This window comes from Taudactylus pleione, unplaced genomic scaffold, assembly GCF_031769625.1.
Source record: "Taudactylus pleione unplaced genomic scaffold, aTauple2 ptg000162l, whole genome shotgun sequence".
In the NCBI taxonomy this organism is placed as follows: domain Eukaryota; kingdom Metazoa; phylum Chordata; class Amphibia; order Anura; family Myobatrachidae; genus Taudactylus; species Taudactylus pleione.
The window spans coordinates 2,616,049-2,629,779 of NW_028284564.1; the positions used below are offsets into that span (position 1 = coordinate 2,616,049).

Consider the following 13,731-nt stretch of genomic DNA (forward strand, 5'->3'; position numbering starts at 1 on the left):
TTAGCCAAAGTTTCTGAACTTGACAGTAACTTTTTATGAATGCGCTGTAGGTGCCGTATAAGGGAGGATGTTCCTAGGTGGTAAACATCCCTACCCCTACTTATTTCACCTTTACATATGGTACATATGGCAAGACAGTTGTTGTCCGGATTTGGATAGAAATATTGCCAGACCAAAGAGGTGGAATGTTTGGTCTTCTGCCCAGGCATGACCGTGATGGGCTTTTTCATCCCACGGACAACAGCTGTCTCCCCCGGAGTATGATTTAAACAAATCACATCACCATCAGAATCCTCCTCGCCAACTTCCTCCTCAGCGCCAGCTACACCAGTATCCTCATCCTGTTGTACTTCAACCGTGACATCTGCAATTTGCATATCAGCAAGTGGACTGTGGGTGCTCCTTTCAGCACTTGCAGAGGGCATGCAAATGGTGGAAAGAGCCACCTCTTCCCATCCAGTGCTGGGAAGGTCAGGCATCGCAACCGCCACCAACCGCCACCACACTTGGACTCTCCTTGGGGATTTGTGATATCTTCTTAGAACGTACAGTTCTTCGCTGTGCTATTGCCAGCTTAACTCTTTTGATTTTTTTAGCGGGAGGAGGGCTTCCATCGTCATGTGAAGCTGAACCACTAGTCATGAACATAGGGAAAGACCTTAACAGTTCCTTGCCACTCTGTGTCGTAAATGGCATATTGGCAAGTTTACGTTTCTCCTCAGATGATGTAAATGTTTTTTTTAAGGTCATTTTCCTGAACTTTGTCATTTGGAATTGTATGTGCCCTCTACTATGACATTGGGCATCGACCTTGGCAGACGACGTTGATGGCATGTTACCGTCTATGTCATGACTAGTGGCAGCAGCTTCAGCACTAGGAGTTAGTGGTTCTTGATCTTTCCCTATTTTATTTTTAACGGAGAAAGTTTTGTCCTCCATTTATGTTATATTGATATATACGTGCGGCTAAGGCGCACACAAACACAGAAAATAATTTTTTATTTTTGTTGGAGACTAGTGTACTTTGTGGGTTACACCACCCTTTAAGAAATGAGCCAGCCGGCTCTTTACTTATGGGACACAGGCGCACGCTTGCCGCTGCTCCTTTGTTGATGCACGTGTAGCTACAGTGCACACAATTCACAAAGACAGAAAAAAAGGAAGAATTTTTTTTTTTTTGTGGAGCACACTTTGAGGGTTACACCACCCTTTAACAGACAGACGCACGCTTGTTACTACTGCTTTGAGGATGCACGTACAGTACAGACAATTCACAAACACAGAAGAAAATGTTTTATTTTTGTTGGAGTGCACTTTGGGGGTTACACCACCCTTTAACAGACAGACGCACGCTTGGCGCTACTGCTTTGAGGATCATGTGCGGCTATAGCCCACACAATTCACAAAGACAGAAAAAAAGAAGAATTTTTTATTCTTTGTGGAGCGCACTTTGAGGGTTACACCACCCTTTAACACACAGATGCACACTTGGTGTTGCTGCTTTGAGGATGCACGTACAGTGCAGACAATTCACAAACACAGAAGAAAATGTTTTATTTTTGTTGGAATGCACTTTGGGGGTTACACCACCCTTTAACAGACAGACGCACACTTGTTACTACTGCTTTGAGGATGCACGTACAGTACAGACAATTCACAAACACAGAAGAAAATGTTTTATTTTTGTTGGAGTGCACTTTGGGGGTTACACCACCCTTTAACAGACAGACGCATGCTTGGCGCTACTGCTTTGAGGATCATGTGCGGCTATAGCCCACACAATTCACAAAGACAGAAAAAAAAGGAGAATTTTTTATTCTTTGTGGAGCGCACTTTGAGGGTTACACCACCCTTTAACACACAGAAGCACACTTGGTGCTGCTGCTTTGAGGATGCACGTACAGTGCAGACAATTCACAAACACAGAAGAAAATGTTTTATTTTTGTTGGAATGCACTTTGGGGGTTACACCACCCTTTAACAGACAGACGCACACTTGTCGCTGCTGCTTTGAGGATGCAGGTGCAGCTACAGCCCACACAATTCACAAAGACAGAAAAAAAAGGAGAATTTTTTATTTTTTGTGGAGCGCACTTCGGGGGTTACAGCACCCTTTAATGGACAAGCCAGCCGGCCCTTTACTTATGGGACACAGGCGCATGCTTGGCGCTGCTCCTTTGTTGATGCACGTGCAGCCACAGTGCACACAATTCACAAACACAGAAAATATTTTTTTATTTTGTTTGGAGTGCCCTTTGGGGGTTACAGCACCCTTTAACGGACAAGCCAGCTGGCCCTTTACTTATGGGACACAGGTGCATGCTTGGCGCTGCTCCTTTGTTGATGCACGTGCAGCCACAGTGCACACAATTCACAAACACAGAAAATATTTTTTTATTTTGTTTGGAGTGCACTTTGGGGGTTACAGCAACCTTTAACGGACAAGCCAGCAGGCCCTTTACTTATGGGACACAGGCGCACGCTTGGTGCTGCTCCTTTGTTGATGCACGTGCAGCCACACTGCATACAATTCACAAACACAGAAAATATTTTTTATTTTGTTTGGAGTGCACTTTGGGGGTTACAGCGCCCTTTAATGGACAAGCCAGCCGGCCCTTTACTTATGGGACACAGGCGCACGCCTGGCGCTGCTCCTTTGTTGATGCACGTGCAGCTACTGCGCACACAATTCACAAACACAGAAAATATATTTTTATTTTGGTTGGACTGCACTTTGGGGGTTACAGCACCCTTTAATGTTCAAGCCTGCCGGCCCTTTACTTATGACACAGGCGCACGCTTGGCGCTACTTTGTTGATGCACGTGCGGCTACTGCGCACACAATTCACAAACACAGAAAAAATATTTATTTTTTTTGCACTTGGGGGGAGCACCCCTGATGGACAGAGCACCCCCTGGACAACACTGCAGCACCCCTTTAGGACTGGGACACTGCACAGGACTGTTGAGTGGACACAGCCCCTATGGACAACTGATTGCACAACACAGTCCAGCCAGCCCCTATGGACTTTGGAGGAGTGGACACTATGGACAACAGCAGCACAGCGCAGCACAGCACAGCACTACACTGCACTACACTACACTACACTACACAGCCCAGCCAGCCCTAACTCCCACCCTCCCTCTTCACTGTCCACAGCCGAGTGAGAAAATGGCGCAGACGCGGGTACCTTATATAGAATCCAAAAACCCGCGAGACCCGGAAGGTGGGATGATGACGTTTTGCCTCGATTTCAGATCCGAGTCAGGTGGGAAAAGTCAAGCCTGACTCGGATCGGCCTCGGATCGGGGGGGATCGGGGGGGTTCGCATTTCAGAAATCCGCTCACCCCTAATATATACATATGGGATGTAATCGGCATCCTAGTGGTCGGGATGCTGGCGGTCAGAATCCTGCTCCAGAATCTTGACTGCTGACATCCCGACCTTAAATTCGCCTAGTGGATACCCGCCTTTATTCTATTCCCAAATCAGAATCAGGCGCTGTGTGCTGGAGTTCACTACATAACAGAAGTAGGAATACTTATCAGCCAGTGATCCCAAAACCTGGTAATATTTCAGAGATTTGACTGGAGCATAAAAGCATATAAAGGGTATAGTATACTAATCTCAGGGAAAGGCTGATATTGTACACTACAGTACTCATCAGAGAATAGAAATGTTGAATAGAATAACAGGACTAAAATAACAACATAATGGTCTCTATATTGTACAATAGCCATATGATGATGAGCTATGTGCTACATACAGTAGTGGCCACAAAGGAAAATTATTCCTTATTGATCACTAGCCTCCAGATGTGATAGATACGATTTGTCGACAGTTACTGAATGCTCTCCACAGTAATGTGGACAGCATAATGTTGAAACGGTTAAATTGCTTTAAATAACATTACAACCTTGTTGGCTTTTTCCTGCCAACATTATATAACTATGTAACTATGAGCCTGATTCAGCATGGATCGCATTTGCAACCGCGTACGCAGATCAGCTGATTGTTGCGTACTGCACATGCGTATATGCAACGCATTGCGTGTGCACTGCATTCGCACTGCAATTATGCATGCAGAAAGGAATCCATCGCAGAGTGAGTGACAGGCTGTGAGCGTTTGGGGGAGTGGTTGGAGAAACGCAGGCGTGTCTGTCCGTCTGATCGCCGTTGCATTGGCGTGCATAAATTACCCTCTGCTATTGCCTACACAGCTTGAGTACTCACTACGTGCAACGAGACTTGCAATTTCTGCGACGGGTCAGACCTGCTGTAATTGTGCGTGAGGGACCGATGTGCTTTGATGTTAACGATGTATATGCAGGACTATGAGATATTACAGATGTAAGAAAACAGTAGTGGCGTCTCTATGTTGGCTGAGCTGTGGCAGGCATTAGCATACTTTCGCAGCTGTATTGCGTGCGATTACGCAGCTGCGATCGCAATTGCAATCCATGCGGAATCAGGCCATATATACCCTCCAGATAATGGCCTCTTTAACCAGTTAACTGGCAGTGTCACATGTGATGCGACCGCAGACAGCAGTGCTTAAGTTGGCAACGTCGCATCACATGTGACCTCGCTGCCACCCTGCTTTCCCCGGTTTTTGCAGAGGGGATCCGTCCTGCAGAACTAATCTTCTTCGACTCCCTGGACCACCCATAAGTGATGCGGTGGGCTGTGACCGCTGGCATCACTTCCGGTATCACGACCCCTGAATGTTGTGCGAACGGCACTCCAGTGCACATGTCCCGGGGATCACAGTGCATGGAGGGGAACTTAGTTCCCCTCCAAGCACTTTTTGGCTTATCTCTGCAAGTGCAGAGATCAGCTTCAGCAGGGGGGGGCACACGCTCCGCTGCGTTCTGCATATGGTGGTTGGGGGTTATGCCCATGGGGCTGGTGGGTTAGCCAAGAGGGGAGATCTAACATCAGTGGGGATGAGGGGGGCACTAATAAAGAGTATTATCACTCTGAAAGGGGGGTAAAATAATAAAAACAAATTATATTGGTCACAGGGTAGGAGGAGGATGAGGGGGCAAAGAAAAAAATTATTTTTTTACAGGGGGGAAGGGTTGGTTTAGAAAACAGGGCTTTCTTTACTATTAATGGGGTGTGTGGGGGGGTATTATTATCAGGATTTATGAAACCCTGGGTGGGTCTATTGACTATAGGGGGTAGGCAGTTATTTTACAATGGGGGCCTATGGACACAGAGGGATGGGGGGTTTGCAAAACACCCCCTAGATATATATATATAATTATTTTTTATATTTTTTTATAAAATAGTTAAATATGTTATTAAAAATAATATTTAAACTTTATTACAAAATGTAAATAAAAATTACAATTTCTGAGCTGTTTTCTGGGAAGTAAATCGTCACTTAAGTGGTTAATGTACATTTTCCAGCAGAAAATAGTGTTTTTTTTATATTTTACTCACAGAATGGGTACCACTCTGTACACAAACCACCAGAGAGTGGGTTCTAATGTAAACTAGCCTACAATAAGGCAGTCTGTATTGTATACAAGTCAGTGGGAAATTACTTCTGTACTTCATACGCACCAAAGAAACCAAGAGTGTATACTTACCAGTGGCAAATGCAGGATTTTGAAAGGGGGGGTTCCAAATAATTGGTTACCAAGCCAATGACAAAAAAGTCTAACCAGAATAAGTCTGCAACATACACTTTATTGTGTACTTCAAGTGTTTTAATATACATAACAGCAAATAATATAAATATCAATGCATCTGAGCATAAAACTTGCACAATGTGATTTTTAGCAACTGCACATGTGTGAAAGCCAGTACGGCAAATGTGTTACCCTGAATGTGCACACAATTATGCTGTTGCGATCGGATCAGATGGTATTGAAAATGGAGCGGCAGAGTGATGGGCGTTCCTGGGCGGTGACCTGAAGTGAATGCAAAAAGTGTGTCTCATGGGCATGTTATGGGAGTGATGTGGGGCCATCAGTGACAGCTGCTGTGTTCTCAGATAGCCGCAGCTACTTAGGTCATGTTTAGACGGAGAAACTCTCCCTAACTAGGCAAAGTCGGAACGCAGCCGTGCAGTGGCATATACATACTAAACATTTTGCCCGCCACCTGCCAAAAAAGTTTATGGCGCCCTCCCCCTCATGCTCATTGCCAGGGGTTTCATGCTTGTTTTCAGGGGTTTTATGCTATGGGTTTAAGTGCTCGTTGACAGGGGTCTCATGCTCGTTGTCAGTGGTCTCACGCTTGTTGTCAGGGATCTCGTGCTCATTATCAGGGTCTTCATGCTCATTGTCAGGGGTTATATGGGAAAAGATGCAGCTTTCTGCTTCTTCTCCCAGAGGCACCAGCGTTCAGCACTTCCGGATAACTCTAAGCGCTCTGTGGGTCTGATTCAGAGCCAGACGCTATTTGCGCTCGCTCGTTCAGAAAAAGGGGGTGGCTATTTAAATGAACCGTTCGCTCTTTGCGGTCTGTTCACACCTCTATGTCTGAACGAGCGAACAAAACATGCGGTCGTATTTTTGTAAAAGACGCCTCCTGGCCGCTCGCATCATACGTCATGTCCGCTATTTATTAGATTAATCGAGTACATCAAACAGCGTATGAACTGCTCGCTATTCTTGTGGTTGGTTTTTCCTACCACAATCTTGCGAGCAGTTCTGACTTTAAAATAACCAAGTGACGTGGTCAATGACGCTCCTGTATTAATTATGCACACCCTTAAAACACCCGTTTTGACCTTTAAGCACGCCTGCGTTCTGATCTCCACTCCCCGTTTTCAAGCACCTTCCCCTGTTACCACCCACATACGCCTCCTCCTGTCACCCAAAATAGCAGGCATTCGCTATTTAGCGAGCACACGATTTTCGGCCGCACTGACTGGTTTGCGCATGCGTATTACAATCTGTAATGCATGCACAGTTGTGCGAACATCGCTCGGAACGAACGAGCGGCTCTGAATGAAGCCCAGTGTTCCCTGATGAAAGATGACGTTTTGCCTCTTTCTGAGGCCCAAAATTTGGCTGGAAAATCCGAACCATCTGAGCCTGCACATCTCTACAAAGGACTGCTGTCAATGGCTGCTTTAATATTGGCCTTAGCATCTATATTGTTATTCCGCTACCTCATACTGTATATTATGTGTTCACCACATGACTCAGGGCCTGATTCAGAGTAGGGAATAGAGTAAGAAAGTAAGTAACTGTGCATTTTGGTCAAAACCATGCTGCACTGATTTAAAATGTTCAGGGAGATGTAGATTTGGGAGGGATGTGTCCAAACTGAATTCTAAATTGCAGTGTAAACATAAAGCTGTCCAGCATTTGTGGGTTATATACAAAAATAGTCAGTGACGTCACAAGGGGGGTGCATGCCACACCCGGGTGTCACCTGCCGAGGGGTGACACCAAGGTGCTGGCTCCCCCTCAGTGAGAGCAGCCGGGTGCTGCACTGTAGCATTTAGTGCTGCACTCGGCTCCTGTCACAGTGAGAAAGCCGGCACTTCGCACCTCCGGCACCCCCCACCACCCCAGTGATGATAACCACAGCCGGGAACGGGGTTCAGGCTGTGAGGCCACGCCCGTTGTCTGTGAGGCCATGCCCCCTTTTTAGCAGCTGCGCTCATGGCATACCTCCCCGCACTGGGTGTCCCCGCGGGGAGGGACACCACTGCAGCTAGTATTTGTTCTGCATGCAAAAAAAAGAATGATGTATTTGCACCCCTTGCAGTACAACATTGTTTGTCCAGGTACAAAGTTACTTACTATTCTTACTATATTCCCAACTCTGAATCAGGCACTTACTTTCTTAACTCATTTGGGCAGGGTTATCTTTACCTTATGGGCCTGATTCAGCAAGAAACGCAACTGCGAATGCAATAACGATTACGCACGCAGTTAAACTGCTATAGTATGGTAATCCATTCGATTGCAATGCCGGCGCTGCACTACATAAGGACGCCCACTTTACCTTACACACATGAGTAATGTTTAGCAGGACTACGAAACCATCGGTACAATCGAGTACTATCACAGCCTCACGCACACTTGCATGTCCCTGCAACGCCGTTGAAACGCACTGGCACGCCTACATTCGCCCAACCACCCTCCTGTTACCACCCACAAATGGCACTTCCTGTAAATCACTCTGTGATGGGTCTGCGTAGTCTTTGCCATCGCAGTGGCTAGCTCGCACACTGAGATGCGTATACATGCGCAGTATACAACAATTGGCCAATTGCATGCGTATTAGCAACTGCGTTCCTAGCTGAATCAGGCCCTATGTTCCATGTCATTGTATGTAGTTTTTGTGTTAAGACTCTCTCAATATATAATACAGCAGTATATCAGTGCTTTATAAATAAAGGATAATAATATTACTGTTGGTGTAGGTGTTCTGCAATGATTACCGCTATATAAGCAGAGTCAGGTTATACACAAGACGATACAGGCGGCCGCCTAGGACCTGGTTGGATGATAAAGGCCTGTGTCTGCCGCCAGGCAGGGGGGAAGGGCAGGATGCAAGGGAGTGTGTGGGGGATAGCAGTGAGTGGGGGTGCCAGCAGCAGTAAAGTCTTACAGTGTCACTCACAGACAGTCTCAGACAGTGGGGTCTATTCACTAAGCCTTGGTGAGAGATAAAGTGGAGAGAGATAAAGTATCAACCAATTAGCTCCTAATGAGGGCCTCATTTATCAATGAGTTTTATCATTTACAACGAGTAATAAAACTTGTTGCGTATGGTAATGGTGCTACAGCCAATCAGCTCCCAACTATCATCTGTTTGAAAAATGACAGTTGAGAGCTGATTGGCTTGAGCCCCATTTATCATTTTCAACAAGTTTTATTACTCATTGTGAATTATAAAACTCATTGATAAATTAGGTCCTCAAATTTTTCAAGCACAGCCTGTAAAGTTACAGTTAGGAGCTGATTGGTAGGTACTTTATCTCTCTCCAAGGCTTAGTGAATAGACCCCTCATAATCTGTGACTATGAATGTCACAGACAGTCTCTCAGTTTCAGAGTGGGCTCTGGGGATGGGGACACAGTGGGAGTGGTGTTGCACTACTGAGTAAATCCCATGAGACACTGTAGAGGGGTCAGAGGAGCATTTGATGATCTCTGATTGGAGCCCATCACATTCTCAGATCAGTAGCAGCCTCATGAGAGATTTACAGTAAGTGAGAACTGTACAGCAACAGGTAAGTGGAGCTGAAGGGGGGGGGGAGAATGGGGGGTAATTGGTATAGTTGGGGAAAGTTTATATGTAAGTTGTGAGTGGGTTTTATTATGAGAGTCAGTAATGATGAAGGGGATTTTTGGTGTTTAATTAACTTGGAAGCTATTTTTTTATTAGACAGAAGGAGGTACAGTAATGAATGTGAATGGAATTACTGATGTGGATAAGGGACTGTTTATATGGGGGTGGACAGTTATAGTGAATGGGGCTGCTATAATCATCCTGAGGGAGTTTTTTAGGATGAGGGGATAATATTGTGTGGTAAACTCAAAACTACTCTGTGTTGAATAGTGGTCATTCATATGCTCTCTGTCTTATATGGTGGTCATTCACATTCACATGCTCTCTGTATTATATGATGGTCATTCACATGCTCTCTCTATTATATGGCAGACATTAGCATGCTCTCTATATTATACGGGGGTCACAAAAATGTTTTCATGGTGTGCACAAATGCTGTATGCTCACTGTAGTGTAAAAGCAGTCACAAAACTGCTCTCTGCAGTTTATGGTGGTCACAAAAATGCTCTCAGTATTGTATGGTGGTCACAAAAATGGGAAGGGGCCAGTACTCAGAATTGTATTATCTCAGTCCTATCTCCACTTGCGACTGGATGGGTGTAATTGGACTGCAATGAGAATGGTTTGCTATGACGTGCTGACAGAATTGCAGGCACAGCTGATTGATAATGTTACCTATCACTGTTTATCATTAAGAAGACCCTACACTTTATGTCTTTATGGATTAGATTGCTTTGTAATTTATTTTCTGTTTCTGTAGTAGGAGGGGGTTCTTTGTAAGATTTTCTTTCAGCTCCAGTTTATCTAGAAAATATATTAATTGTATGAATGGATCGGAATGGGGGCCACAAACCAGTATCTTGCCTAGGGCCCACGTGAGATCTTAATCCGGCTCTGCATGTGAAGCTTCATCACACTTTATACTTCATGGGCTGCATGAAATCACACCAACCACATGAGTAGTCACACTGACAACAACAAGCCCATAGGCTAAGTATTCCTTGTTCTCTCAGTATTGCTGGGCATATAGTGGTGAGTGCTTAGCAAGTATTCATTGCTGTCACTAATGAAATAGGTAGTGCTCTTCTCATCTGTAGGTCAGTACTCATTATAATGCTCTCTGTGTCCATGACCAGTGAAGACGCATTGCCTGGCAGCACAATTCAGCAATAGCACACTAGGATAACTTAAGGCCATGTTAAATTGGACAGTGGAGAAATGGAGGAGACCTTGGACACCATAGAGCCTTATAGTGTTATGTGACCTCCACTAAGCCATATAGAGAACCTGTTGCATGATGAAGCTTATCTACAGAATAGGTTTGTAATCTGTTTTGTGTAATGGTGACCAAAATGGGCTTTGGTTTATTTAATAGTTAACAGCATTGTTTTTTAGTTGTACATCAGTCAAAAGAATTGGCTTGCTTGGTATGGCTATTGCATATTAGTCACCAGAATTGCCTACCCTCCAACGTGACCCCTTCCACCAGGTACAGAATGATCTGCTCCTGGACTTCCCACCTAATTTATGATTGCAGTCACCTGTGTTGAACTAGGTAATTGATGAGAAGGGCATTTCAACACAGGTGGCTGCAATTATAAAAAAGAGAGAAGTTCAGAAACAGAGCATTTTGTACCTGGTGGAACGGGTCATGTTGGAGGGTATGGAATTGGCTTTGTCTGTGTACTAACCACATTGTAGCAGAGCCATCTTTACCTTAGCTTTCATGTCATTATATGTTATGTACAGTCATGAGACCCTCCAAGTACACAGCACTGTATAATTTGGTGGTACTTTTAAATAAAACATAATAATTTGTAAACAAGAAACATTTATGAGACCCAACTCCTCTGTCACAATTCATCTCAGAGCTGTTTAATAACCATGTGATCTTCAAACTACTTATTAAACCACAGTACTTTGGGAAAGTTGCTTTATAGTGGTTGGGCCACCCCCAGGCTGAGAAATGTGATCACATAATGATTAACATGACTGTCTGGGATAGACTACATACATGCTGATGGGATACACAGCTGCCCAAGATGGTGTCATGTGATTGGATGTGTTCGATCATGTGACTTTATAGTGTTTCCTGGTTGAAAAGAAATATAGCTTTTTCATGCAGGGGGTGGTTCAACCACTATATCAATAGGCATGAATGTATTCAAACACATTAAGCTGCTCTTGTGCCACAGATTACAGTGCATAGGTTATCCACAGGTTGAGAAAAGTGTCACAGTGGAAAAGCATCAAATAAAATCCACATAACCCCAATAATTTTCTTCCAAATCCCAATGTCAACATTAATGGTCTGCTCTGTATTTCTATGCTCAAGGAAAGATTTTATCATCGACCATGGATCATCTACAGTATAACAGCCATCAGACAGAAGTACACTAATAATGCAGATAAAATACATATTGTTTTTCTTACAGATTCTACAAATATGGACATGTCAGTAATTCAGTAATTATATTAGCTAGAACTTAAGTTTTTTCACCTCTCTAAATACATTATTTGCAGAATGTCCTACTTTCCATTTAGCCCTCCCATACTTAAAAGTGGAAAAACCTTTTACTCTTTACATCCTGGACTTCCAACATTTTCTGTTAATCTTTGTCTCTGTTTTTCTAGTCTGTCGCCTGAAACCGTATTTGTCCGTTTTAACATTAAACTCCAATTACCATCATATTTTTGAAAGGTACAAAATGCTGAAAACTAACCTGAGGATCCAGAAACTTACAATAGAAACACTGACTTGTCTTTTTGTATTTAACTTACTGAATGAAAGCTTTTCCTTGCAGTATTTATCCATGTACCCTCCAAATGCTAAATAGTAAATACAAACAATACAATGGATGTTTCTAGTTGCTCATTTGTAAACCTTAAATTCAGTTTACTTGCACTAAAGTCATTGCCTGCCTGTCTCTTTGTTAAATGTTTCTATATATAATCTGCACAAGTTTGTGGGATGCTGTATCCTCAGTGCAGCATTTCTACAGATCATATTACAATGAGGTCAAGATTAACCAGTGAAACAGATGCTGAACACTTGAATTCTTTGCAAATATTTATTAAAATAGCTGACATAAATATATGTTACATATTGCTCAGCATGTCTATTAAATATAGCATATAATCGCACATACATGTCAAGGGAACATTAATAACACATGTAAAACTTCAAATCACCTTTACATAGATGGCCAAACTAATATACTGGAGCCCCCGCAAGGCTCTTTTTATTTCTAAAAGCAATCCCAAATATATTCATGAATATAGAAGTGAATACTAGTATATACAATAAATCAATTATTCACATTTATATATATTAAAAAAATAAATTATATATATATATATATATATATATATATATACATACACACAAATACACACGTATAATTGTAGGGTACTCATCCATGCATTCCTATTCCTTACCATACTGATGATACCGGGTACCATAGCCAGGTCTCTCCCTGTCAGATTGCCTTGGCCTATCGTAGGTGTCATAGTAGTTGTAATAAGGATTGTCGTCATTGTATTTGTATGGGTTATATGGATCATCTCCTTGCATCATGTCCAGCCTGGCTCTGTTGCCTGCAGCTGCATTTACTCTCTGAGTTTGCTGTGTACTTGATGGCTGTGCTGAGTCCTGTCTCCTATCTATGGCACTGCCTTGTCTATTTCTATGTCTTCCAGCAGCATTCTGCCCTTGGCTTCTTGGGCTGCCAGCCTGGAACCAGAGACGACCAGCAGATTCACTTGCCTGATGTGTGCTTGTGGTTTGTTGGACTTCAGTCTGGGGTTGTTCGGGTCTGGAAACTTGTGTCCCTGAGACTCCTGGAGATGTTCTATTTCTGCTGCTTAGGAGCAGCAAACGGCTCTGAGATGCACTGGATGCAGGAGCTCTCCTCCTGGAAGGCTGGTACTCAGAGCCCTGGCTCAGCAGGCTGTACACTCTCCCATTGTTCTGCCAGTGCACCCTCTGCCTCCATAAAGCATTTGGGCCATTGGCTATCCTCTGTTCCTGGCAGGTGCTTTGCAAAATGCTATGTAATAACAGCACAGCAAGAAAAAGTATACTACCCTTTATACAGCCCATTTTTTCAATTGTAATATGAAGTATCTAGGTCTTTAAAAGTTAAACATAAATCTTGAAAGCATATAAGGATGTAAGAAAAGGAGCTGATATAAAATAAAGGGTAGCAGCAAGTCTTTCAGGAAAGAGAGGCGAGCAAGGCACTTCTCATCTTTCTCTGGCTTTGTTGGTGCTAGTACTGGTGAATAGAGGGGAGGAGTGATGGGAGTTTTTAAAGATTCTGGCACATTTTATAAAAGTTATACAAGGTTTACTGGATTGCTGCCACCTTGTTATTTGTTCCCACAATGCGATTGAGAACATGCAGCTTAACATATCTTCCAAAACCTGACTATTAAGGCCATACAGAAACATAAACAGAGAA

General features: G+C 43.6%; 1 protein-coding gene across 1 annotated transcript in view; it reads right to left on the reverse strand.

Moving 5' to 3' along the window:
* LOX (lysyl oxidase) overlaps positions 1-13,370 on the reverse strand; it is a 115,356-nt gene extending 101,986 nt beyond the window's left edge. The window contains exon 1 of the mRNA XM_088475156.1: positions 12,707-13,370. Coding sequence (XP_088331282.1) covers positions 12,707-13,370 — 664 coding nt within the window. The remainder of the gene's footprint in view (positions 1-12,706) is intronic.
* Positions 13,371-13,731: the final 361 nt, after the last annotated feature.